The sequence below is a fragment of the Henckelia pumila genome, chromosome 3 (genome assembly GCF_033568475.1).
Source record: "Henckelia pumila isolate YLH828 chromosome 3, ASM3356847v2, whole genome shotgun sequence".
Taxonomy (NCBI): domain Eukaryota; kingdom Viridiplantae; phylum Streptophyta; class Magnoliopsida; order Lamiales; family Gesneriaceae; genus Henckelia; species Henckelia pumila.
This window is the reverse complement of record NC_133122.1, coordinates 84,347,056-84,375,038: the sequence shown is the minus strand read 5'-3', so window position 1 is coordinate 84,375,038 and position 27,983 is coordinate 84,347,056. Positions and strand designations below refer to the sequence as shown.

Sequence of the window (27,983 nt, the reverse complement as noted above, 5' to 3'; positions counted from 1 at the left end):
TAGTCCATGTCAGAATATATATGTGATCAACCCAACGTTCACACTTTTGAAGTGGAATCTGTGTCATTTGATGCAGTAGTGTGGTAATCTGTAGCACAAGAGTGGTTTAGTTTCATGAATGGGGGTGTTTGGAAATTGGTTCTTCATCATGGTTTTGGTGAAAAATAATTAGCAGTTCAAGACACAGAAGTATTAATGAGGGATGAGAATTTGATGTGCCAGATGTATATTTAATTAATACAAATGAGAAGATAAAGTATGTGCTAAACTACCATAGTGTTTCTGATTGGATAATGTTACTGCTTATGGACTTGGCCTGCCGATCAAATTTATTTTTAAACTATACAAGTAGGTGGTTGTGCATCACTTCTACAATCATTGAAGAAGATATTGCACTATTGTAAACTCTCATAATTGATATTTTAAATTCATGTCAGTTTGGAATTCAATTTATCACAAAATCAGTTTGGTTCATCCTTTTTCTTGAACATACAAAATACAAGAGTTTTAAATTAGCATAACAAAATATACATTCAGTTGCAAAAATATCTTGGTCATATAAGTTTTTTAACAAGAAAGCACAAAAGTACAAGTCCATCAATTGCCATAAATCATACATAAAACAGTACTCCATTCTCAGCCCCAAACAACTTGAAAGTAGTCCACACAAATCTACTTAGCATCGTCGTTCAAACTAAACGACTGTAACTTTTTATCGATTGCCTCATATATCTCTGCAACCCTTAACAAAAGTTGGCACTGTTTGTTCGCCAACTGAATCTGGGCTTCTATAAGTTGGCTCAAGTTGAGAGATTCAATGAGATTATTTGGACTTGAATTTGCCGTTGAACTCGATGCCTCGTTTATGGGTGCAAAAAGGGAATGGGTTGAGTGGCTCTTCTCCATGTACTTAGTATAAGACTTGTGCACTGCGCGTCTAAAATCGATAACTTGCAAATCTATTACCTCCGATGTACCATAAATTCCAGGGTTCCGTCCTTTGAAGACAACATATGTCTTGCCCTGTCATGAGAGTAAAATGGCTAAATTAGGAAGGGAACGCAATACAATTTCGTTACAAATTAAATATATTGAAGTGCAAATTGAAAACATCACCATTTCAGATCATTGCTGCAGTAAAGTCACCATTCGAATTAGAATTGCCGAAGATTTAATACCTGCATAATTGAAAATTATGAAATAACATAGACGTAAAAACACATTAATAAACAAAATATTTCGTTTCAAAAAAGTTACTTTCACCGTCCTCATAAAGTCAATACATTATACTTATCAGAACTTTTGTTTTATCAAAGGTTAAAAGAGTTGGCTCTCTCTCTCTCTCTATATATATATATATATATACCCAACTAAATTCTTGTTTGGTGAATGGAGAAGTAGAAATGGTGGCATAAAGTAGGATACAGAGTAAGAGCCACAAGTATTGATAGAAAATGATACCGTAACCAGAATAAATTCAAATTACCAGTGTTGGCCCTCATCAAGGAAATACATGGATACTGTAATTTACCTCAAACTCATTTATTGGGGATTAGGTCTTGTATTTCTTGTATCTAAAGGATTGAAAATGAAAAAGAAGCATTTCTAGCTACTAAATTCACATTAATTCAAAAGAATATCAAATGTAATTCAATTATTTACATTCAACATCTGTATAGGTCGGATTCACATAGATTCCAAAATTTTTTAAAAACATTATGGAAAGAAATATCGTCAAAAACGCATCAAATCCGAGTACGAAATAGGTAGTATCCAGCCAAAAAAAGGATAAATTATATTCGTTACCCTTGAAAGATCGTCAAAGACGCATCAGATCCAATTTTCGCATGATTTCCTTTGATCTGTAATGAACGAGATGTTGGGAAAAAAATGAGGAAGGATGTCGGTTACGTATTGAAATTATTGAGATTTGAGAAGTCAATCGTGAAAGGTAGCAGGGGCATTTTTGGTAAGTGGTCATTGATAAATATCTATCCATATTTTTATCAGTTGCACTAAACAATATACATATTATTATTTTTAAATTAATCAATTCACATCAAACACACTTCTACATCAATATTTAAATTATCCATTTGTTATTCATCAAATTATCAATCCATCAATTATCACATCACACGAAGTAAACACACCATATAAAAGAGTACCACACTTAACATTACCTTAATTACATATCTTACTATATTATTATAGTAGGACATTATAATTAACTAATTTTTAATTAATTGGTGAAATTTGAAATAAAATCACGATTATGCCCTAACTTAGTTCACAACAAAACCAAAATTATTAAGCAAATTAGTCATTTTATATGACCTTATATTTCCTTAGTCATTATTGTTAGAACCTAATGGGGGGGGGGGGGGGATTTAGGTTCTATTGGCAACTTTAGCAATTTAAAGTGATTATGCAAGTACGCAAGTGGAAGACTTAAGCAATCAAATAAATAAGTGCGGTAAATAAATACGTAATGTAAATAAAGCAGTAAAAGGGATAAGAGATGTTTATGGAAGTTCGACGATAAATCGTCTACGTCTCCCCTTCTTGGTTAAGTCGATTAACCAAGGATCCACTAGCACTTCGAACGTCTTGGCCTTGATGGCTCCAAGGATAGCCTTACAACTTGACACGATCACCGCGCCGATACAACTCAACACTCTTGGCCTTAAGGGCTCCAAGGATAGCCTCAACACAACACTTGGCTTCACACTCAAGTGCTTACAACGATAGCACAACACACTTGGCTTCACACTCAAGTGTTTACAACAATAGCACAACCAACTCACAAACTATTTTTTACAAACACTCTCAAATATATCACACAAACACTTTGATAGTGAGAAATTGCTTGCAAAGGAGAGAAGAGATGAGTTGGGATGTCTCTAAATGGTCTTGGCAAGCCTCTATTTATAGTTGGCAAAGATTTGAATTTGAATTTGTGTGCTTGGAGCGTTTATTGGGAAGCCAAGGAGTAGAGACAAAGTGTAGGCGCCGCTGCCTTCTTTTTCCAGCACTGAGCAGCTTTTGTGGAAAAATCATATCTTCTAATCTAACCGTTGGATTGATCTGAAATTTAAACTGAAGCTTTAAAACATCTGGATATTCAATCTGAACGGTGGAGATTTGATTCTAACGAGTCAAACATTTCCAGTAAATCTCGGAAGTCGCAAAATCACGTTCTCGCTTTTGTTCTGAGCATTACTTTTCAAAAATTCGAATCTCACAATCCATCCGTTGGATTGGCCTGAAATTAACACACAATCTTTGTACCATCCTGATATTGATCGTGATTGGTGGAGATTGGATTTGGATGCCTCCATCGATTCCAGTAGTCTTCTGAATCCGATACTTCAGCAGTTAGCTCCTTGCAGAAATAGCTACTGTTCAACATATTTGAAAAAATCATAACTCCATATCCAGCCGTTGGATTGATTTGAAATTTGGATACAAACTTTAAAACATCATAGAAATCCATGTGATCGGTGGAGATCGGATTTTAATAACCGAAGCATTCCCAGTTATTTTCTGAAGTTGAGTCTTCATAGTTCATTCCTTGCAGAAGTAAGTACTGTGCAGCTTTGTTAAAAAAAACTCATATCTCCATATCCAGCCGTTGGATTGCTATGAAATTTGGAGAGAAGCTTGAGAACATCCTGATCTTGATTTTCATTGTTGGAGATCTGATTTGGATGGCCGGAAAGTGCCCGATGAATTTTGCAAGTTTCTGCTTTATAATATTGGCTTGTCCTTGTCCATTTCTTTTACAACTTCAAAGTAACTTCCAAGAATTTGATTGTTAATATGATCTAATCTGCAAAGTCTCACTTTAAATGGTTAGTAACAATTAACCGAGTTTTGTAATCATCAAAACATAATAATATGAGATTTGTTAATGCATTAAAAACATTAATCTCATAACACGAGATTTGTATGCGTTTAAGGCGTAACAATCTCCCCCTTTTTGATGATCACAAAACTTGGTTAAATAGGAGAAATAAATGTACAATATTAAATAAATAATTTAAATTTGCACAATATAATTGCATGAATAAAACTCCTCCTAAATTAAACAATTAGTTAAGAAGAGTTTGTTTATCAAATAACCAATTTTTTTTTATTCTCTATGCATTTAAGCAAACTAACTCTCCCCCTTAGTTAAAGTATTTAACCAAACTAATTCTCCCCCTTTTTGTGATAATCAAAAAGACTGGAAAAATAAATGCAAAACATGATAATTAAATATGATTTCTAAAAAGCAACACATAAATTTCACATAAAATGTGAGCTTTATAACTTTGAATAAATACAATTAATTTGTATTATCCAAAATTAAGTTGCTCAAATTTTATATTAAGCTCCCCCTTAATATGACATTAAATTTATTTATGTCCACAAGTGATTACAACTCAATCATGCCAAGTTCACCACGCAAACGAATAAAAGTATTTTCATCTAGTGGTTTTGTAAAAATATCGGCAATTTGATTTTTAGTGTCAACATATTGAAGTTCAACTTCATTTCGTTCGATGTGGTCACGAATAAAATGATGACGAATGTCAATATGTTTGGTGCGCGAATGTTGAATCGGATTCTTTGTAAGACATATGGCGCTAGTGTTGTCACAGAAAATAGGGATTTTTGAAAAAGAGACGCCATAGTCGAGCAATTGATGCTTCATCCAAAGAATTTGCGCACAACAACTACCGGCAGCCATATATTCGGCTTTGGTTGTTGATAACGCAACACAGTTTTGCTTTTTGGAAAACCAAGAAACCAAACAGTTTCCTAAAAAGAAACAGGTTCCACTAGTGCTTTTCCGGTCCACCTTATATCCACCAAAGTCGGCATCGCAATAAGCTTTTAAATCAAAGAAAGAATTTTTCGAATACCACAAGCCGAGATTTGGAGTATTTGAAAGATATTTGAAAATGCGTTTTAAGGCGAACAAATGTGATTCCTTTGGACATGATTGAAATCGTGCACACAAGCAAACACTAAACATAATCCGGTCTACTAGCAGTAGCATATAATAAGGAGCCAATCATACTACGAAAGGAAGATTGATCTACAGTTTTACCATTTTCATCCTTGTCGAGTCTGATTGCTGTGCTCATCGGTGTGGATGATGATTTTGTGTTCTCCATTCCAAACTTCTTTAGAATCTCCTTGATGTATTTGCTTTGGTTCACAAAGAACCCATCCTTGCACTGTTTGATTTGTAATCCGAGGAAATAGTTAAGTTCCCCCATCATACTCATCTCGAAGTGTTCCTGCATCAACTTAGAGAATTCTTGACAAAGAGTTTCATTAGTAGAACCAAAAATTATGTCATCAACATAAATTTGCACAATTAATAAATCATCTTTGTCATGTTTGGTAAACAAAGTAATATCAACAATTCCTCTAGTAAAGTCATTGGTAATAAGGAAAGAAGAGAGTTTTTCATACCAAGCTCGAGGAGCTTGTTTCAATCCATACAAAGCTTTGTTGAGTCTATATACGTGATCAGATAACAAATTATCAACAAAGCCATCAGGTTGTTCAATATAGACCTCTTCTTTCAAATCACCATTCAAGAAAGCACTTTTAACATCCATCTGAAATAATTTAAAATTTCTAGAGCATGCAAAAGCAAGTAACATACGAATGGATTCAAGACGGGCAACAGGAGCATAAGTCTCATCATAATCAATGCCTTCTTCTTGACTATATCCTTTAGCTACGAGCCTAGCCTTGTTTTTAGTGATGGTGCCATGCTCATCAAGTTTATTTCTAAACACCCATTTAGTACCTATCACAGGTCTATCATGCGGCCTAGAAACAAGATCCCAAACATTATTGCGTTTAAATTCATTTAACTCATCTTGCATAGCAATAATCCAGGAATCATCAAGTAAAGCATCATCAACACATTTTGGCTCAACATGAGAAACAAAAGCAAGATGATTACAAATATTATTGAGAGAAGAGCGAGTAGATACTCCCTTTGATGGACTTCCAATTATCAGATCTTTAGGATGATCTTTGTGATGTGTCCATTCCTTAGGAAGTGGTGTTTCCTCAACTGTAGCATCTATATCATTTAAGCTTGAGGAAACCATCTCTTCTTCAAGTATTTCTATATCATCATTGTTAGTGCGAGAAATATTTAACAAAGATTCATCAAATATAACATGCATTGATTCTTCAACAAGTAAGGTGCGCTTATTGAATACTCTATAAGCCTTACTTGTAGTAGAATACCCAAGAAAAATACCTTTATCGGATTTGGCATCAAATTTGCCAAGGTTGTCCTTACCATTGTTGTGAATGAAGCACTTAGAACCAAAAGCCCGAAAGAATGAAATGTTAGGCTTTCTCCCTCTCCATAATTCATATGGAGTTTTCTTGAGAATTGGCCTTATTGATACGCGATTGATAATGTAACAGGCAGTGTTCATTGCTTCAGCCCAAAAATATTTTGGTAGAGAATGCTCGTATATCATGGTCCTCGCAATCTCCACAAGTGTCCTATTTTTCCTCTCAACGACCCCGTTTTGTTGAGGAGTCCTAGGACAAGAAAAATTGTGACCGATGCCTTTTTCTATACAAAAGTTTGAAAAATTCTCATTTTGAAATTCAGTTCCGTGGTCACTACGGATCTGTTTTATTGAAAGATTTTTCTCATTCTCAACTCGTTTAGCAAAAGTTTTAAAATACTCAAAGGCATCATTTTTGTGAGCTAAAAACAATGTCCACGTGTAACGTGAAAAATCATCTACAATGACAAACGCATAAAGCTTTCCTCCTAAACTAGCGTTCCTCGAGGGACCACATAGATCTAGGTGGAGAAGTTCAAGGGGCATAGAAGTGGATACAAAATTTTTGCTTTTAAAAGATTCCCTTGTATGTTTGCCAAATTGACACGCATCACAAACAGAATCAAGTTTCAAATCAAGTTTTGGCATACCAACGACTAAGTCAAGTTTTAAAAGTTTTTCGATGGTACTAGGACCAACATGACCCAATCGTCTATGCCAAAGAATGTTGTCATCAACATTCACGGATACAAGACTTTTTATATTTGATAAAGATAAATTATTTAAAGAGACCTTGTAAACGTTCTCACTTCTATATCCTTTAAAATTTATGGATTTGTCACTAATAAATGATACAGTGCAGTGTTGGGGAGTGAATTTGACTTCATAACCTCTATCGCACAATTGACTTATGCTTAGTAGATTATGCTTAAGTCCTTTCACTAGGAGTACATCATCAATTAGACAAGAATTAGATATACCTATTGAGCCGATGCCTTCAATTACTCCTTTGCTGTTGTCTCCAAAGGTGACAGTCCCCTTCTCCTTTGGTTTGATTGATTGAAGAAGATCCTTGTTCCCCGTCATATGTCTAGAACATCCACTGTCTAGATACCATATGCTAGGGAGAGCATTTTTCTTGTTTCCCTGAAAATAATTGATTTTGGTACCCTTTAGTTCTTTTGGGTCCACAATGTTAGAAAAGAGAGATACAAAATAGACTTCTAAGAGTTCAGTCTCTCATAGCAACATCATCGCCACTTTCCAAGAGTGCTCCCAGTAGTAGGTAGGGCATATGGCCACTTTAAAAACCTATTTCCTTGGACAGAGCAACGTTCAACAGGGAGACCAGCCGCAAGTCAAGGCATTTTTAAGCCGGTCTATATTGAACTCCCTTAGATTTTGATCTCATAATGCCGACTAATGAGTTGTTAAGTACTCTTAGGCCTCCATTTCATATAGCTCTTTTGAACATATTGATATTTCAATGATCTGCATTTATGTCTAACATGACCAGATTTGCAACAATAAGAACAAGTAGGGGTTGATCTCATTTTAGCTTTAGCTATTAGACTAGCAAAGTCTATAGACTTTTTACCATAGCCTATTCCTCCCTTATCAAAGCTACATTTCTGCATGCTAAGTAGGTTGTTCAATTTATTGCTACTCACATTGAATTTATCGAAAGATTTTTCTAAGTGATCTAAGTCATCCTTAAGTCTAAGGTTATCATGCTCCTTAGTTTCTAATTCCTTTTTAAGATTTCTATTCTCTTTTCTAAGAACCTTAACCATATCAAACATATCTTTATAAGCATGTAAGAGTTCATCGTAAGTAGGTACCTCGTCATCGTCGTCAGAGACGATGTCATCACTTTTAGCCATTAAGCAGAAGTTTGCTTCCTCGTCGTCGTCGTCGCTATCACTCCAGGTAGCTAGTAGGGCTTTCTTCTTTCCTTTGTCCACTTTCTTCTTGAGTGGGCATTCATTGGCGTAGTGACCTTGTTGTTGACAGTTGTAGCAGGTCACTTCTTTCTCAGGTTTCTTGTCCTTTTTGAATTTGTTTCCTCGCATGAATTTCTTGAATTTTCTTGCGAAGAGAGCCATGTCATCATCGTCATCTTCTTCGACTTGTGTAGTCAAGGCTATCCCTTTGTGCTTGACATCTTCTTTCTTTGATTCTTTTCTTGTGGACACTTCTAACTCATGGGTTTTTAGGGTCCCATGTAGTTGATCAAGATCATAGGCGGCAGTGTCCCCTTTGTTGGATTCGATGATGGCGGTTCTCTTTGCATCCCATTCTTTTGGTAGGGCACGAAGAGCTCTCCTCCAAACTTGCTTGGTAGGATATTGTTCTCCCAATTGTGCTAACTCATTGATGATTTGAGTAAGCCTTCGGAACATGGTGTCAACATCTTCGTTGGATTTCATCTCAAATGTTTCGTATTTGAGTTGGAGTAAGTCGATCTTTGTTTCTTTCACTTGGTTGGTGCCTTCGTGACATATCTCTAGCTTGTCCCATATCTCTTTAGCAGATGAGCACATCGATATCCGGTTGTACTCGTTCATATCTAAGGAACAATGCAAGATATTCATAGCTTTAGCATTTTGCGAAATTAATTTCATGTCCTCTTTTGAAAAGTCATCCATTCCCTTAGGAATTTCAACCCCATCAACTATTTTCATAGGTGTATAGGGACCTTTCACCGTCACTTTCCATAGGTCATAGTCTACGGATTGGATATATAGGGACATACGATTTTTCCAATACCCGTAGTTTATGTCATTAAAAAGAGGAGGACGATTAGTAGATTGCCCTTGAGCATAATCACTCGCTAGGTTTGCCATAAAAAGGATTTGAAAAGTATTTTCAAATGGCTCTGATACCACTTGTTAGAACCTAATGGGGGGATTTAGGTTCTATTGGCAACTTTAGCAATTTAAAGTGATTATGCAAGTACGCAAGTGGAAGACTTAAGCAATCAAATAAATAAGTGCGGTAAATAAATACGTAATGTAAATAAAGCAGTAAAAGGGATAAGAGATGTTTATGGAAGTTCGACGATAAATCGTCTACGTCTCCCCTTCTTGGTTAAGTCGATTAACCAAGGATCCACTAGCACTTCGAACGTCTTGGCCTTGATGGCTCCAAGGATAGCCTTACAATTTGACACGATCACCGCGCCGATACAACTCAACACTCTTGGCCTTAAGGGCTCCAAGGATAGCCTCAACACAACACTTGGCTTCACACTCAAGTGCTTACAACGATAGCACAACACACTTGGCTTCACACTCAAGTGTTTACAACAATAGCACAACCAACTCACAAACTATTTTTACAAACACTCTCAAATATATCACACAAACACTTTGATAGTGAGAAATTGCTTGCAAAGGAGAGAAGAGATGAGTTGGGATGTCTCTAAATGGTCTTGGCAAGCCTCTATTTATAGTTGGCAAAGATTTGAATTTGAATTTGTGTGCTTGGAGCGTTTATTGGGAAGCCAAGGAGTAGAGACAAAGTGTAGGCGCCGCTGCCTTCTTTTTCCAGCACTGAGCAGCTTTTGTGGAAAAATCATATCTTCTAATCTAACCGTTGGATTGATCTGAAATTTAAACTGAAGCTTTAAAACATCTGGATATTCAATCTGAACGGTGGAGATTTGATTCTAACGAGTCAAACATTTCCAGTAAATCTCGGAAGTCGCAAAATCACGTTCTCGCTTTTGTTCTGAGCATTACTTTTCAAAAATTCGAATCTCACAATCCATCCGTTGGATTGGCCTGAAATTAACACACAATCTTTGTACCATCCTGATATTGATCGTGATTGATGGAGATTGGATTTGGATGCCTTCATCGATTCCAGTAGTCTTCTGAATCCGATACTTCAGCAGTTAGCTCCTTGCAGAAATAGCTACTGTTCAACATATTTGCAAAAATCATAACTCCATATCCAGCCGTTGGATTGATTTGAAATTTGGATACAAACTTTAAAACATCATAGAAATCCATGTGATCGGTGGAGATCGGATTTTAATAACCGAAGCATTCCCAGTTATTTTCTGAAGTTGAGTCTTCATAGTTCATTCCTTGCAGAAGTAAGTACTGTGCAGCTTTGTTAAAAAAAACTCATATCTCCATATCCAGCCGTTGGATTGCTATGAAATTTGGAGAGAAGCTTGAGAACATCCTGATCTTGATTTTCATTGTTGGAGATCTGATTTGGATGACCGGAAAGTGCCCGGTGAATTTTGCAAGTTTCTGCTTTATAATATTGGCTTGTCCTTGTCCATTTCTTTTACAATTTCAAAGTAACTTCCAAGAATTTGATTGTTAATATGATCTAATCTGCAAAGTCTCACTTTAAATAGTTAGTAACAATTAACCGAGTTTTGTAATCATCAAAACATAATAATATGAGATTTGTTAATGCATTAAAAACATTAATCTCATAACACGAGATTTGTATGCGTTTAAGGCGTAACAATTATATTTTTTTTTATTTACTCAAATGACATTAACTTTGTCACAATTGGTATTTTTTTTATTTTTATTTACGAAAATGTCACACGCATATGTAAAATGATGTATTTGTCATGTTTTAATTATATTTTTGTAATTTTTAATTTTACAATTTTTTTTTTCTTATCTTGTACAGATAAATGTACAGAGCTAAATAATATATTTGAAAATTTTGAAATTAATATTTAACTGTGACGAATCAAACTGCTAAGCATCAAATGATTTCCAATCAATTGAAAAGGCAGTGGAAAATAAAACATCATCAGCATTGTACTTTATGCATCGATAGATGAACCGTAGTCCACCCCAACCACACACCATCATTTCCTCTGTTTGCGCCATAACCAAACCCTTGAGTTTGAATTTTCCGTCACTCTTCCGCCTCTGCCGCAAATCGGAGCGCTTCGTCGTTCGCCTCCTCCTCCGTATTTTCTCCGGAGTCCATCATTTCATGGATTCTATCATCTTCTCCTACTCTCCTCAACCAGACGACGACTTTTTCTCCAACTCCTTCGACAATTCACACCAATCACCGGGATTCTTGGATTCTGTCGAGTCCTTGTTCCTCGTCTCCTTCAGGTTAGGTACTTATGAAGTTCGTTGTTTCTATCATGATTTTATGGTTCAAGGGTTTAATTTAATTTCTGTTGCAGTTGGTGGAAGGAGGCTGTGTGCGGCGGTGGCATGGCTGGGGAGATTAGCAGAATTCCACATGGCCTATTGTATAATGCCACGGTGCATTTGAATTGCGCTGGGGAAGAGGATGAACAGGGGGAGAGGATGGAGGGTTTTGGGGAGTCTGAGATTACTGTGGAAATGGGGAGAGAAGGGGAGGCTGGGATAAGCGGCGAAGATGGGATTTCTGACAGCAATGGAGATTTTGCAATGCTCTCGGAATGGATGTTTTTGAGGGCTCTTAAATGGCGAGTCCTTCTAATTCACGATTGAAAATACATTATTTTTGTTTTTAGTCAGTTTTTGCAGCTGCACATTTGACGAAATAGCTATTGTGCAAGGTTCTAAAATTCGTTAGACGCCAGTCGGGTGACAGACCAGCGCCTAGCGCATAGGCCGCCTTGTCTGATTCCTCAGATTAAGTAGAAATTAAATGATTAATATGACATTATCAATTTTATTATGCGGTTAACAAATGCACACATCCCATATGTTCATACAAATCGATTTCTCCCCCTTTGTTCGAAAGTTAGGGCAATAAAAAATTGAAAGATGTAGATGAAGTTTGGTGATAGGGAAAGCCGACAAATAGGTTTTATTGTTGACGTTAATTCAGGGCCTATAAAAGGTAAAAAAAAATATAGGTTTAAAAAGTTTAAAAAAATTACGGGTGTTTAAATTTAAAGCCCAAACTAAAAGTTTTCTTGGGCGTCTAGGGCCGCCTGGACCAACTGGTCGGAGCCTAGGGCCGCCTAGGCTGACCGACTAGCACTTTTTCAGTGCGCCGCCTAGGCCGATTTTAAGAACACTGCTATGATGATTGCTTTTTTGCTTCTTTTGCTACCTTGAATTAGTCTTGCCGCTAATGTTCTTATCCCCTTAGGTATAAGAAAGGAAGGAGTGCTAATTGTGTTACAGTGACCTAGACCTGGCCACGGTCCGGGTTCGGGTTGGCATTTAGCCAACCCTAAACCGGCCCGCCAATGGCCGGTTCCGGTCCGGGTCCGGGCCAAACCGTGCCATTTTAAAAAAAAAAAAAAAAATTGCAGCGCAGCGCTGGGGCGCTGCCCCTTCGATTTAAATTCGAAGGTGCAGCGCCCCAGCGCTTAATTTGCAGCGCTGGGGCGCTAAACCTTCGAATTAAATTCGAAGGGGCAGTGCTGGGGCACTGCACCTTCGAAATTTAATTTTTTTTAAATTTTTAAACAAATTTTTAATAAGACATATTCTTTAAATAATCTCAATCAAATATTTCATATCTTCATAATGAAAATCTATTACATTTATTAAATAAACAATATATTAGAATTTCAACATCTTAATATCTTATGACTTAATATTACAAATCTATTACATTTTATTCTACTTCAGTCGCATTTCCTCCCGTCGTAGTTCCGGATGTTCCTTCGGTATCATCTTGGTCTTCTTCATCACTTTGAATATGTTGTGTTCGAGTAGCGGCTTTTGACCAATCATTGAGCAAACATTGGGCTTCCAAGTTTTCCGTTCCTCCAATACTAAATGCTTGCTCCACTGCAACTGTTGAAACCTGTTGAAATCGGACAAGCTAGAATTTCTTTTGCCATTACAGCCAAAATTGGATATATTTGTGTTTTTTGCGACCACCATCTCAAAATGTTGAAGTTTTTCTCATCTGTATCACTAAAATCAAAAGTAATGGTAAAATAATTCTCAAGTTCCTGACTGGAACTTGAGGATCCTCGTGGACGTTTCGTCCGTTCCCTTAATAAAAGTTGTGCTTTAGTAAGTTTAGAAGAAACATTACTAGTTGCAGTGGATTGTGTTTCATGTGAAACAATTTGTCCACCATATTTGATGTTATATTCATTATAAATATCAAGTAAATGAGTTTTAATATTAAACAAAATCAATGAGATAGAAGGAATCGTTTCCGCAATAGGCTCCAAAGATTCATAATATAATGTTAACATGTCGCTTAAGCCATCTAATTTAAGTCTAGGATCTAAAACAAAAGCACATAAAAAAATTTCAGGAATGACCAAAAAATATATTTTCCATTTTGCTTTCATGACGAAAATACATTGAGATAAAGCACTATCATTAGAATTAACATGTTAATGAAAAATACAAGCAATGTTGCAACAATGTGTTAAAACTAAATGTGAGGTAGGGTAATAAACACCGGATAATTGGTCACTAGTATCATTAAAATTTTTTAAAATTTCACAAATACTAGTGCATATGTTCCATTAATTTGAAAACAAATAAATATCACGAGCTTGAACAAATTGATGAAAAAATGTACATAATAAATCTTTATATTCAAAAGAGGATAATAACAATTTATTTGTTGAATTCCAACGAGTTGGAACATCTCGTGCAAACCGCTTAGGCTTCATACCATTTACTCTACAAAATTTTCCCCATTGCTTCATAACTTGAGGATGCGTCCATAAATAATGAATAGCGTTCCTAATTGGTTGAATATGTATGCCTAAACTTTTTAGTCCATCTTGAACACACAAATTTAAAATATGACATGTGCATCTAATATGAAAAAATTTGCCACCTAGTGATGGTTTACATATTTCAATAAGCTCACTAATACTAGAAGTATTTGCACTAGCATTATCAAAAGACATTGAAAAAACTTTGGTAGTTAGACCATATTCTTCTAAAATAACAAATATAAGTTGCGAAATATTTTGTGCCGTGTGTGATTCGTTGAAACATCTATATGCAAGCAACCTTTTTTGAATGTTCCAATTATTATCAATCCAATGACATGTAATACCCATATATGAACAACTTTGCCAATGATCACTCCAAATATCGGAACACAAAGAAACTTTATTATTCAAACTATAAAATTCCTTAATTAATTCTTTCTTTTGATCAACGACTAACTTTTTCATTTTGCGTTTGAGACTATTTCTTGGAATACGTCTAATAGAAAGATTTGCACTTGTAGAAAGCCAATTTTCAAAAGATAATTTATCGCTAAAACTAAAAGAAAGTTGTTCAACCGCACAAAATTTAGTCGTTTCTTCTCTAAATCTAGCTTCGTTATATTTAAATAGTTGAGATTCATTACCCGATTGAGAAGAGAATGCCGGAATTTGAGTTTGACCACGATCAATACCAATTTCCACCGGATGATTTTTTTCGATATGCCGCGTCAAAGTTCCATAACCACCTCCTTGTTTAAATTTGTAACATCTTGAACAATATTTGCATTTGGCTTGCAAATCACCGGAGGGAAGCGTCACCTTGTCGAAGTGTTTGGTGAAGATATCGGATGTCGGGCGAGGCACCGCTCGAGTTTGTCTTTGAGAGGCCGCCGGATCGTTCATACTTTCTTGACTTGCATGATGACGTGGTGGTGGTGGTTGTTCAATTTGTTGTCTTTGTTGCGCCTCTTGTCGAATTTCTTGAATTTCATCATCGGAATATTCAAGATCAAATCCATCGACATTGAATTGAGGATACTCGACCTCGGGTGGTATGATGTTCTTTTCCTTTGTCACCCCTACGACTTGATCCCGCTCCGGACATTTGTAATTGTATAAATATATGAAAATAAATCAACAATTGACAATAAACCAATAATCGAAACTTGATATTTTTGATAATTCAAGAAATTAAAAGGAATTGAGAATAGAGAGAATGAAGAGAGAATTGTGTAAACAAAATGAAAGGAGGTTGGGGGTATTTATAGATAAAATCATAAAAAGTAGGTTTTTTTTTTAAAAAAAAAATAAAAAAAATTAGCCGGTTGACCCGGCGGGTCGACAACGGCCACAAGATCGTGGCGGTTGAGATCAACGGCCATGAAATCGTGGCCGTTGAATGATCCAACGGCTACTTGCTAGTGGCCGTTGGATCTGGCATGTCCAACCCGGCGGGTTGGACCCGCCGGGTTGCCGGTTTTCCTAAGGGAAAACCGGGACCGGACCGGGCCACGGTTCCGGGTCGGGCCCGTTGACCCGGTTAACCGCCCTGTTGACCACGGGCCGGTTCCGGGCCCAACCCGGCCCTTGGCCAGGTCTACAGTGACCTATGACTAATGATTTTTCGAAATCTAAAGTTCCTTATTTGTGCGATGAATTTTCTGTATTCTACGACCAACTGAAAATCTATGGTAAATAAAAAAAAATAAATTACGTGTCTCTCTTATTAACTGTGGGAATTTGCATGGTTTTGGTAGGTTTTCTATTGATGGTAGCTTGAGCTGCACCGCTGTCTCAGGATGACACATCAGTGTGTCAACAAAACAATAGTTGAATTAAAAGTTGTTTTGGAAATTTTCTTATTTTCATTTAGTATAATATCCTTATGTTCTCATGACTATTTAAGATTTGTGTCAATCGTTCTGCTTAATCATAGGTCGGATTGGGATCCAAATATCTGGGAAAATAGTTTTGCTGAAGCTTGCTTTTATTTGGACACACATGGAGAAATGGTGACAATAAAGAAGGAAAGATATTGTTGCTGGATATTCCTTCAACTTGGATATATAAGAGCAGTGACATTGAATAAAATGATTCAGTTAGTGGGTGGTTGGTTTTTTTGAGTTATGATTAGCTCTATAGCAAAATATGTTCGGAAATGAAGGTATCCCAATATCATTGACATGAGGTTTTTTGAAGTAAATTTAGTTCTTGTTTTCATAATTCACACTTGATCCCAGCTGAACACTTGACGGTGGATGGTCCCTGCCAAATTATTTCAACTAATTATCATTGGACATGTCTGTTATTTCAGTTTCTGCTTTATTGATATCTTAAATATCATAAACTTGAATGCATATCTATGAGAACTATGACATTTATTGAGGCACTTCATGAAGTTGACCTTGAAGTGTCTCTTTATTTGTGGATGCTCATGAACATAAACCCTTAATTAATTTTAACTTCTGAATTATTTTGTTCGTTTTTCCTGCAGGCACTTTGATGTGACGTATGTCGAAAAGTTATTACATAGGGAAAATAGCGAGCACGACTGGTTTTCTATACAAATCAGACTTTTGCATGTTTTGGGCTCTAATCTGTTGGTTGTAAAGATTAATCAAAAGGTTAACTAGGATATTGGATCCCTTTACTTTTAACCATTGGATCCCATTATGTGAAGCTTATCGATTGTTTTCATTACATATCTATGCAGTGTAATATTGAATTTTGTTTCTCATAATTTAATGTGCAACAGTCCTTTGGTTGATACAATCTTTTGTTAGCCATTCATGTTTCATGGTCGCGACTTCATTTTTCCATAAAGCTGCAAATTAATGATGTAGACAACATGATTTCACTAGTAGAAATAAATAATGGGCAATCCTTCTGCCACTTGCAAAAAATATTGCTAAGGTGCCACATTCATTTCTTGGGTTAATATCCCTATTATTTAAATTTGCTGATTAATGATTATTATGGCTGATATAAGGCCTTATTAGACATGTATTCCAAATAAGTAATGATAGTGAATTCGAAGATGAAAATGTATGATGAATTATCTTTTTTAAAGATTAAAAAAATTGTGTCAACTGTGAACAACACTTTAAATTGTGGCCAACACTTATTAAATGCTTATTTTTGTTGCAAAATATTCATAACTTTGATTGTTCGCAGAAAATCACATAGAGAACACACTGGATCTATATTGGCATTAATTGAGGTTTTCTTTAGCTCTGTGCAATTTTTCTTAAATGGCATGCTATAAAGTGCAAGGCATCCCATTAATGTTGAGAATGAGGAGCTTTGGTATTTTGGATGAATGTGATTGATTGCTTTATCCAAATTCATTTTTCTTCTATCTGACAAACTTTGTGTTTTGAAGGACAATAAAGTTGGATCATTTAACAGGGCTTACAATATATTTTGTTCCAAGTCTGACTTGGTGAGCGTATGTTTCAATGATAAGCATTTCATTGTAATTTCGTTTGTTTGACGGTTGATGGCTTTGCATTGACAGTTGCGAGTCTGGGACTTCTCAGGACAGACAGACCATTTATTTTGGAATGGCGAAAACTTATCAATAGAGTCTAGTCAATCAAAAAATGAGGTAATGAAACTTTTCCTAGTAATATTGAAGTTCAAAATCACATGATAAATCCTTGCTCTGTGTTTGGCATCAAGCAAAGAATGGGATTTGGTGGGATACTGAATTAGAAATACCATTTTAAGTGATTGGAACGATGAGATTTCAAACAAGAATTGGTATTTGATGGGATTTGGTTTAACTTAATTAAATATTTACAAAATTGAAATGATTTCATGGTATTTGAGCTAAGAAGAGAAAAAAAATTATTTTTAGTATTAAAGTTGTGCATGTACCTCATAAACTTTATAGTTTTTTGAACTTAATAAAATATATGTGTGAGAGTGTGTGTGTGTGTGTGTGTGAGAGTGAGTTTTGTTATGTTAAATAATATTACTTTTAACTACCAAATTCAAATTTTAAAATAACGTTTTAACTTTTCTGCCGAACAACAAGATTGAATTCTAAATCCATAGATTTAAAATCCAAATCTAAATCCCAGCTCTTATTCATCTAAACATACTGTTTTTCATGCTTTGGAGCATGCCTAATCCTATTTCTGCACTTGCTGGAGAGTACAAGAGGATGAAGTCATAGAGCTTTTAATTTCACCTGGAAGAGTTACAACAAAAGGTTCTGTGCTATTGGTAAACTAGGTGTATTAGTTCATGTCTGTTTTTGTACTAGGTTTTGTAACACACCTTGCTTAGAGAATGAAGGAGATTATAGAGGTCCCCCCTCCCCCCTGTATGAAGGCATATCTGTTGCATTTTATCATTGATGTACCTGTTAAATGACGATGACTGGTATGTTAATCATTCTTTGTGGCTTTAAGAAGAATCTAGGATATTCTTGATTGAATTTCTTCCCTGTTTTTCATTTAGTATCCTGAAAGAATCAGTGAACCTCAGTTTTTTGCATCTTGTTGTACTCAGTAATGACATATGTGACTGTTTTTGCTGCATCATAATCCTATAAAGTAAGTAAATTTCCTTTGTGTTGAAATTTGTTTTTGTAGATTCTCATGGAATTGCAAATCTATGGATTGTCTTATATAATCAAGGATGGAGAAACAAGAGAAGAGGAAATGGTTGTGGAACAGTCCATGATTGTTGAACCTTATTCATGTGCTTCAGTTATGATGAATGGCTCTGTAGATAAAGTGAACTCGTATTCTAGTATGAAGCCTTCCATTTCATTTCATAGTGGCTTCAGTGGCACCTGTGCTTTGGGCTTGACTGGATTGTGCAATCTTGGAAACACTTGTTTTATGAACAGTGCCATCCAGTGCTTAGTGCATACATCCAAGCTAGTTGATTATTTTCTTGGAGACTTTAGGAGAGATCTGAACTTTGAAAATCCGCTGGGTCTAAGTGTATGTACTTTATTCTGTTTGTTTGTGTGCTTAAAAATGCAGGGAAAGCTTTCTCTCTGTTTAGGTTTCGACCTCACTATCTCTCTGACCTTGTGATTATATTCCAGGGAAAGCTTGCAATTGCATTTGGGGACTTGCTAAGAAAGTTGTGGGCTCCAGGTTCAACACCTGTTGCTCCAAGGATGTTCAAATCAACCATCTCTAGTTTTGCTCCTCAGTTTAGTGGTTATAATCAACATGATGCCCAAGTAATAGAATTTAAGGGCTTCACGTAGTAGTTTGATAACTGTATTGCTGTATAGAAAATCTTGTTTACGCCTTGATAAGTTTTATATGGCAGGAGTTCCTTGCTTTCTTATTGGATGGTTTACATGAAGATCTGAACCGCGTGAAAAACAAACCTTACATACAGGCAAAAGATGATCATGGCCGTCCGGTTGAAGAAGTTGCAAATGAATACTGGGCTAACCATTTATCTCGCAATGACTCTATCATAGTTGATTTATGTCAAGTATTCTTCTTTCTTTGATCATATACAGTTGCATGCCTGTGTGTGGTAGTCTTTCAACTATCTTAGCATTGTTGCTACATTATATCATGCTGAAACATTTTCTGCGGCTTTTGGGTTTCTTTCTTGAGAAAGTTACTTTATGTATTATTGATGTTTCACACTATCTTTCTTAGAGTATGGACTACTGGATTTGATTTTACCTGTCACGCACTTGAGTGCTTTATTTAATTATTATAGGGTCAATATCGATCAACATTGGTTTGCCCTGTTTGCAAGAAGAAGTCAATAACATTTGATCCTTTTATGTATCTGTCATTACCACTTCCTTCTACAACTGTGAGGGCAATGACCTTGACTGTCTTGAGCACCAACGGGACTACTTTACCACATCCAGTCACAATAACAGTTCCGAATAATGGGACCTTCAAGGATATTGTTGAGGCCCTTGGAATGGCTTGTTCATTGAGAGATGATGAAAGGCTATTAGTTGCTGAGGTATGAGACATATATTGGAACATTCGTAACAGTAATTGGTGTGCCTTAATGTGATATAAATTGTTTCTTCTTCTTCTAGCTAACTATTATCTATGAGTTTCAACTAATTTTTTTGGTGCTCTTAGAGCTTTTGTTGATGGTGTGGATTGGACTACTTTAGCACATCCAGTACAATAAAGACAGTACACTTTATACGACAGTAATCTAATTTTTGGTCTCTCAAATATTTCTCCAGTTAATGCAACACTGGTAATTATTACTTTTATTCACATCATACTGCTAATCATTAAAAAAATGCAACTCTGGCTGGTATTAGTGGTCTATAACATATGTTTTCTATTATCATTGTCGAGGGAAAAATGGATACTGGGTCCTTGGATCAAATATTTGATGATCCCTTTGTTTGCCAGGATGAGGTTATTGTCTTGTTGAGTTGGTCTAAGATAAGTGGTTCATCATTGCATACAGATGACAGAATGTTAATCATGGAATTTTAATCTACCACTCTTAAAGAGCAAGTCTGTGAGCTTACACAAATTCTGCATGCTTATTGTCATGTACAAGTGTAGACATATACACATGACCAATGTTCCATATTAATGAAGTAGAAAGAGGACAATGTGCTAAATGTTGAATTTTATGCCTATATTGTTATATATAAATGGAATAAACTGAGAACAGGTTAAGACTTAAAGAGCAGTTCTGATTCTCATGTCCCAAAAAAAGCACAAAGTTGCTTCAGTTCAGAATGTGGTGGACTATAGTCAGTGTTAGTTTTTGTAGATTGACTCTCCAAATCTTGAAACTAAAAAGCATGCATAGAAGCATTCCAGAAATTTTTTGGTGAATTTTTCAGAACACTTTGCCTGTTCTGCTCTGAGAGGTAGCAGCTTGAAAGGTTGCAAAATGCAAATTGACACCTAATTATGTGCTTAGATGTGACATATCTTTACCATATTCTTCTGTTTTGTTCCAGACAGTACAAAATATGGCATGATGATGTGTGATGTGTTTTATTCTGTAATAAATCAGTGTTTTCGTGTTTCTCAGCATCATTCCTTTGATGTTAAGCTCAAGTACATAATATCAAGGCATCTAAAACTTTGTATTTAGCCTAATGTTGTTCTGAGCATTAAGTATTAACTTGAGGATGATATGCAGATATTCAATAATTGCATCTTTCGTATCTTGGAGGATCCCAATGATTCGATTGAGCTTATTAGAGACCATGATCAACTTGTTGCCTATAGGTTGCCAAAAGTAACTGATGGATCTCCTTTGGTTGAGTTTATACATCAGAGGGATGAGAAGTAAGTATTCGGCATTTTTTTTTGTTGCAGCCAAATTTTGTATTCGTATCAACTAGGGCTGTTCAAAAACTGAACCAGCCTAACCCACTGTACGACCAAACCAAACCGCATGGTTTGGATCATTTTTAGTCCATCACGGTTTGATTTTTATTTTAGTGTGATTTTCGAGGATATAAAAATATTTTATTTAATTTTTTTTGTTTCTATTATATTATTAGTGAGCTTTGTAAACAGTCCAATTAATTTATTGCATTTTTGCTCAAGTAAGCATAACCACAACCCTAAAGTCAAATAAAATATTCACCCAACCTCTATAAAGTTCCAATTGCTACATTTTCAAAATCACAATATCTTCAGAACTTAAAATTAATTACCAAACCAGACTAAACCGAGGTTCATGGTTTGGTTTGGTTTTGTTATAAATAATTCATGACTTGGTTTGGTTTGAAATTGTAAAACCAACTAAATATGATTTGGTTAGAATTTTTATCTAAATCTCAACCAAATCACAGTTGAATTATTGAATACTATCAACATACTTCTATTTATCTTGATAGCGGACAGGCTTAAGCCAGTGATGTCGGATACTTTTTTTATTTCCAACTAGTGTCCCAGTGCATGTGATGCATGCTTGTATAATCATTTTTCTGCAAAGTTTATTTATCAGGTAATTTTTTAAAAGTGACGGAGGGAAATATAACTTAAATTGTCAAACTGTTATTTGTGAAAATTGCTAAGGGGTATAATGATAATTATCAAAATGAATAGGGGCGATTTTGCAATTAAAAATAATGCCATAACTTGCTATGACTTAATATATATATAGTAATAGATTAATAAGTTTCGGTGAATGAAGCCAAATATAATTTTATTCTGCAAGAATTACCTACGTTTCGGTTTTTTAATTTTTTTAAAGTGATGATGGTTTGTCAAATAATCTAGTTTTTCATCCATTAAAGTCTCCGTAGTTGCAAAGGAAGCCAAATAACTTATGCTGAAGCTATGTTTATAAAGTGGTGATGGTTTGTATATACTTTCGTTTAACTTTTATGTTACTGATCAGGTCAATTTTTCAGTCCTATCCAAATTTTAAAAAGTTCGGCATTCCTCTGGTGGCAAGGATGTCTGATATATGTAAAGGGTCTGAGATGCATAAAGAATTCCTTAAACTTGTTAATCCCTTCTTAATGCCAGTCGAAGATTTTCTAATTGACTCTGAAGTTTCGAGGAGTTCCCATGAAGACAAAGAGATGTGTGATGCTGTCTCTGATGAGGTTATGAACTTTGATGATGAATCAGAAAAAAATTTAAATTTCTGCAGTGACTTTGAGTTTTATATCGATAATGGAACTTATAACTCTAGAAGCCTCAAGATAGAGATGGATATGCCAGTCCCTGTATTGAATTCGTGCAACAGGATCAAAGTGCTTGTTACATGGCCAAGTAAAATGATCGAAAACTATGATACTGCTGCTCTAAGCGTGTTGCCTGAAGTCTGTAAGCAAGCATTCTTGTCAAAGAGACCTCAAGACTCTATTTCACTATATACATGTGTTGATGCCTTCTTAAAGGAAGAGCCTCTTGGACCTGAGGACATGTGGTATATTCCATACAATTTTTTATGATAGATATGGCATAGTATTTTTGAGTTGTGTCACTCTGATAGTACTTTTAAAATTATTAGTACTACACGTTGCTATTTGCTGTTTGAAGTTTTATATTCTTCAAATTCGGTTAGCTCATGTTGATTGATGCTTACGTTAAAAAATCATAACTTAATGACTTTAAATCATCATTACCCCCTATCTGTTGCACCATAGTTTTTTTGATGAACTGATGTGTTGCTCAAACTGGTGTGCAATTCGCTGTAGGTACTGCCCTGACTGCAAGGATCATAGACAAGCCAGCAAAAAGTTGGATCTGTGGAGATCACCAGAGATTCTGGTTATTCATTTAAAACGATTTTCATTTAATCGAATTTTCAAAAACAAGCTCGAAACTTTTGTAGATTTCCCTATTGATGACTTTGATATCTCAAATTATGTATTTGACAAGAATGGCAAGGTTTCCTGTCGATACATTTTATATGCTGTGAGCAATCACTATGGTGGCATGGGTGGTGGCCATTATACTGCATTTGCCAAAGTGAGTAATCTGCTTCTAGTTGAAACATTTCATTATATCGAGAGTTCATTTGTTCATGGGAAAATGATGCATTGCTTATTTCATCCTTTTACCTAATTCAGGTGAATGTGTATTGATGTCTGAAATTGCACTCTAAAGATTTATTTATAAAATAGTGATTTCATTGCATTATTACTGGTCTCTATTGAGATCTTGAGGAATAAGTGTGTTGCAAATGAGAAAAAGGCATCCATTGGATGTCATGTCAATTATAAAGTGAAGTTGATGGGATTGCATTAAATATTGGAAACTTATGTCAAGATTAAGGTTTATTATAAAAATTTTAAACTTTGTCACTCTTCAGGTCCACACACGGATGTGTTCAATAGAACTTTTGAACCCAATGAGGAGTTTGAATACAGAATGGATGGATGATTGCCCTTATCCTTATTCAAAGTAATACAAGTTAAGCCTGGGTGACACCTCAGGATTATAGAAGATAATTTGGCATACATGTCCTTCACTGCAATAAACGAGAATATTTGAACTTGATATAGATAAAATGTCCATGAGTATGATAAGATTCTCTAAGTCTATACTTGTTAAGACATCAATTTTGTGATTTTTCTCAGAAATGTTTCTGCAAATGTGAATTCTTGGAAATACTCTCACAACTCTCATTTGTTTTCACTTCAGTTCTGCTTGAGAATCCTTTGTTATCATCATGAATGAGGTTTGTGTGAGTATTTGTTGTTTGATTTGGGTTTTCAAGTGTAAATTCTACAATTCACTTAAGCCTATTAAATAAATGCATCACATCTCTCTGGTTAAATGGGAAGACAGAAAACTGTTGCATGTAGTTGCAGTCTAAAAGTTTTGTTTGTGTTGGAAGTAGTACTTCTGCTGTTATTTTCCAGCATTTGTGGATAGAAGTCCTTGTGGAGTTTTAGAGGATCTTTTGATGGTTTCATGTGTCAGCACAGGATTATGAACTCAGTTTGCTATTTTTTTTTAATTCTTGTATTGTACCTCATTGTGCTAGATCATTATCGGTTCTCCATAGACTTGATACATTTCATTTAGGATCATGATGTCTTGGATCCAGTTTTTGGAACTCATTATTATTTTTGGGTGCAGAATGGTAGTAATAGGTGGTATGAATTCGACGACACCCATGTTTCCCCTGTAACCAGCGAGGCGATAAAGACCCATGCCGCCTATGTCCTCTTCTACAAGAGAATCTAATGTCATTGCGTACTGTTGTACATCAAACATAAAAGCTGGTTGAGTGAACTTCCATCTCCCTAGAAACTACTCTCAAGGTCTCGGTTCGATTCTGCAGGACGTTAGTTTTTGAAGCTTGAAGAATCATTGTTATTTTATGTCTCAATATTCAACTAAAATCTATTGCATGATTCTTCCTGACAATTGGGGTTTTGTGTTGCCTAGCCCTAACATTATATTTTTAGGGCATACGCGGTCTGGTTTGGAGGTACCACAGCATTGGCATTGTTGGCGAGGTTAGCATTCGTAGAACATACTTTAGAAAGCAATAGGATATTTATTATAATACACCGAAAGCCGAATTGTAGTTTTGGATATTGTCATGGAAAATTTGCATGCAAAGGATGTACTCAGAACTACTTTCTGTATATATGAAATGGAGTATGTGCCGGTGTCTATGGAAACTGTACTTTTGTTTGAGCTCTATTTTCTCACCAGGTTAAGATGTTATAGTCATGAAGAAGAAGAAAGATGAGAATATTTACTATATCGTTTGGTATCATGGATGGGATGTATGAAAGATGGGTGAAATTATGATAAAAACATGATGAGATGTGTATAAGAAATACATAGATATGAATAATATGTTGTTTTATATGTTTTTAGTTTTGTAGGATTATTATGTTTATTCTCTTAATTGCCCTTGCCAATTTCACACAATTACATGCTTAATTATATAAAAATGACATTTCTTGTGAATGATAAATTGGTAAAATTTCACCAATAGGATAATCATCCTTCATTAATACCATGGGCTAGAAGGTATTTTTCATCAAGCCCTCATCAAATGTCATACCGGGCTATGAGATATAATTAGGTTAACAAAAAAATTAGAGAAACTTGAGATGAGTAAAAATTTATGGATTATTTCACCTTCATCAAATGTACCAAACGGTGATCTCAGGTGTACGATAGATGAATAAAAACATGATGAGATGTGGATAAGCAAGACATATATATGAATAATATGTTTTATATGTTTTTTATTTTGTAGGATTATTGTGTTTGTTTTCTTAATTACCATTGTCAATTTCACATAATTTTACTTATATGACACTCATCCTCAACTAATACCATGAGTTAAGAGGTATTTGTTATCAAGCCTACATCTAATGTTATATCGGGCCATGAGATATCATTGGGTTAACAAAAAATGAGAGAAACATGGAATGAGTAAAAATTTGTGTCTTATCCCACTTTCATCTCATGTGCCAAACGATACCCGTGTTTAAGTGGCATGTTTTGAAGTTTAATATAAAAAAAAGGATTAGTGTCAAATCGTACGTGATATGGTTTTAAAATTAGGCTCAAGACGAAATTAAGCAAACATGGCATTTGCTTATGCGTTGTAACAACAGATATGGGTAAAAACCAACCGCAATTGTAGCATTACAGTGCACATATCAGACCATTGTATGACGAGGTAAAACCGGGATATCTGGGTAAAACTTAGGGGTAGATCCAATTGTGTATATTACCTATTAATGCCCACAGTAATTGGTAATTGTCCATGTTTAGATGCACCTAAGTGTGGCATATCATTAACCGATAAACCCTTCCTATGCATTGGAAACCAGCGAGTTTACGGTTTTTACCAGGCATTCAACAATTCAGTGGAGCTGCTACCAATTAAAATCTTGACAAAATCGAAACAGAAATACCATGAAAAATTGTCGAGCACAACGGATAACTATAGTTGCAAGAGAGAAAATAAAATATATAAAATAAATAAAAATTAATTGCCTAATTCCTGAAATACACGTCGAAACAAAAATAAAAATGATCAACTCATAAAGAATATCAGTAAATTCGTGGGAATGAAAGAACAGCAAAAAGTGTTGCTCAGGGCACCTAGAGAGGGCATGCTCGTTCGTGAAAAAGGGGCAAGCAAATGAGAATAGCACTATGGCAACACATTTTCTGATAGGTCCCAACCAAAGACTAATTGGAGATGTTAAATTAGGATTCTTCTTAGCTAGGGTATGAATTAAACCTCAAAGAACATTATTTTAAAGCCATCTTTCTATTTGTTTCAAAGAAACTTAAATACAAAAGGAAATAACAACTCATCCCTAAAATTAAGGTCATTTCCATGGGTGACAGCAACCTGATCTTTTGTTGAGGAAGAGAAATCGGTCGTGGATTTATTGAAGGTTTTCGTGTTTTTCTTTGGCGAACTAGTTGCTCTTTTCTCATCCGGGCAAGGCTAATGGCGGTTTGAACATCCCAATGCCATCAGATATTTCTGGCTTGAGGCTTTCCATGAATGTTCCAACCAATGCTTTCGATATCCAACCCTGCACTTGAGATCTCAGTCTCTCAAATTCCCTCTAATAGTCACGTAAAGAGCCAGTTTGTTCGACTATAGATAGAGCTTCATCAAAGTCTTTTCATTGCGTCGGTCCAAACCTTACCCATAGTTCTTCATGAAACCCATAGTTCTTGATGAAATGTTGAAGTGTGCTTCTGTCAGATTGAATGAGAATAGAGAAGAGATCAGATCAAAGTACAGTGACCAGATGAGTTCAGTGATTAGATGAGTTCATGGTCAGATCGAATATTGGGATCAGATCGAAGTTTATGGTCAGATGAGTTCTTCAGATGAGTTCAGGCAGATCAATTGATCGAGTACTGGAACTTGGTTAGAAGTCAGATGAATTATCCGTGAAACTGAAAACTTGAAGGCAGATCGAAGTACGAGAGCAGATCTGACTGATGTGAGATGACTTATCGGGTTGGATCATGTTGACTTTAAGATTGGGCCTAAGGAAGCTGTTGACCTAAAGCCCAAGAAGAAAGTCGGTGTATCTTCTCTATATAAGCAGATGGAAGCAGTCGTAACCAACATAACAGAAAAATCAAATTCTTCAATCTTCAGAATAGAATTCGAGAGAGGAAAAAAAAGAGAATTCAGAGATTGTGACGGGAAGATTCAAGGATTTAAAAGCTTGAATCGTGTCTGTATCTAGCGTTAGAGTTTTCTGGTCTGGTTCTATAATAAAATCTTGTTTTGAGATTGGATTTCTTCTGTTTGTGATTAACAAAAGTGTTGTGTTGCTCTTCCATGGACGTATGCGAATTTCTTGCCGAACCACGTAATGCGTGTGTTGTTTATTTGCTTTTGCGTGAGTTGGTGTTTGATCTGCATGGTTGGGTTTTATCTGATTCTGGGATTGTGTTCTTGTGGTTGCTTTGTGTGTGTGTGTTTGTCTGGTTTTTCTCGAAATATCGAGTTTGGTTTGATTGATTCCTAACAAGTGGAGCCGTTTGTGAGAAATTAAGCAAAGATGGTGGGATCAATGAAATTTGATATTGAGAAGTTTACTAGCAAGAACGATTTCTCGCTCT

The 27,983-nt window shown here is 35.6% G+C and overlaps 1 protein-coding gene across 2 annotated transcripts; it reads left to right on the top strand.

Moving 5' to 3' along the window:
* Positions 1–11,090: 11,090 nt before the first annotated feature.
* Positions 11,091–25,186, top strand: LOC140892898 (ubiquitin carboxyl-terminal hydrolase 8-like). 2 transcript variants are annotated; one of them, XR_012152933.1, is made up of 14 exons: positions 11,091–11,425; positions 11,500–11,769; positions 16,448–16,577; positions 17,336–17,395; positions 17,471–17,560; positions 18,555–18,911; positions 19,019–19,159; positions 19,252–19,422; positions 19,660–19,917; positions 21,079–21,227; positions 22,291–22,827; positions 23,099–23,372; positions 24,489–24,673; positions 24,821–25,186. XR_012152933.1 is itself a non-coding variant. In XM_073301935.1 (13 exons), the coding sequence occupies exons 1-13, from the start codon at positions 11,136–11,138 to the stop codon at positions 24,594–24,596; spliced, it is 2,835 nt and encodes a 944-aa protein (XP_073158036.1). In that variant the 5' UTR covers positions 11,091–11,135; the 3' UTR covers positions 24,597–25,185. The 2 variants fall into 2 exon arrangements, 1 of the variants encoding a protein (XP_073158036.1); XM_073301935.1 differs by having other exon boundaries at positions 24,489–25,185.
* Positions 25,187–27,983: the final 2,797 nt, after the last annotated feature.

Coding starts and splice junctions, on each gene's coding strand:
- LOC140892898 (XM_073301935.1), top strand. CDS start 11,136: ATGAACCGTAGTCCACCCCAACCACACACCATCATTTCCTCTGTTTGC. Junction 18,912..19,018: donor AAAATCCGCTGGGTCTAAGT/GTATGTACTTTA, acceptor ATTATATTCCAG/GGAAAGCTTGCAATTGCATT. Junction 19,423..19,659: donor TCATAGTTGATTTATGTCAA/GTATTCTTCTTT, acceptor TAATTATTATAG/GGTCAATATCGATCAACATT.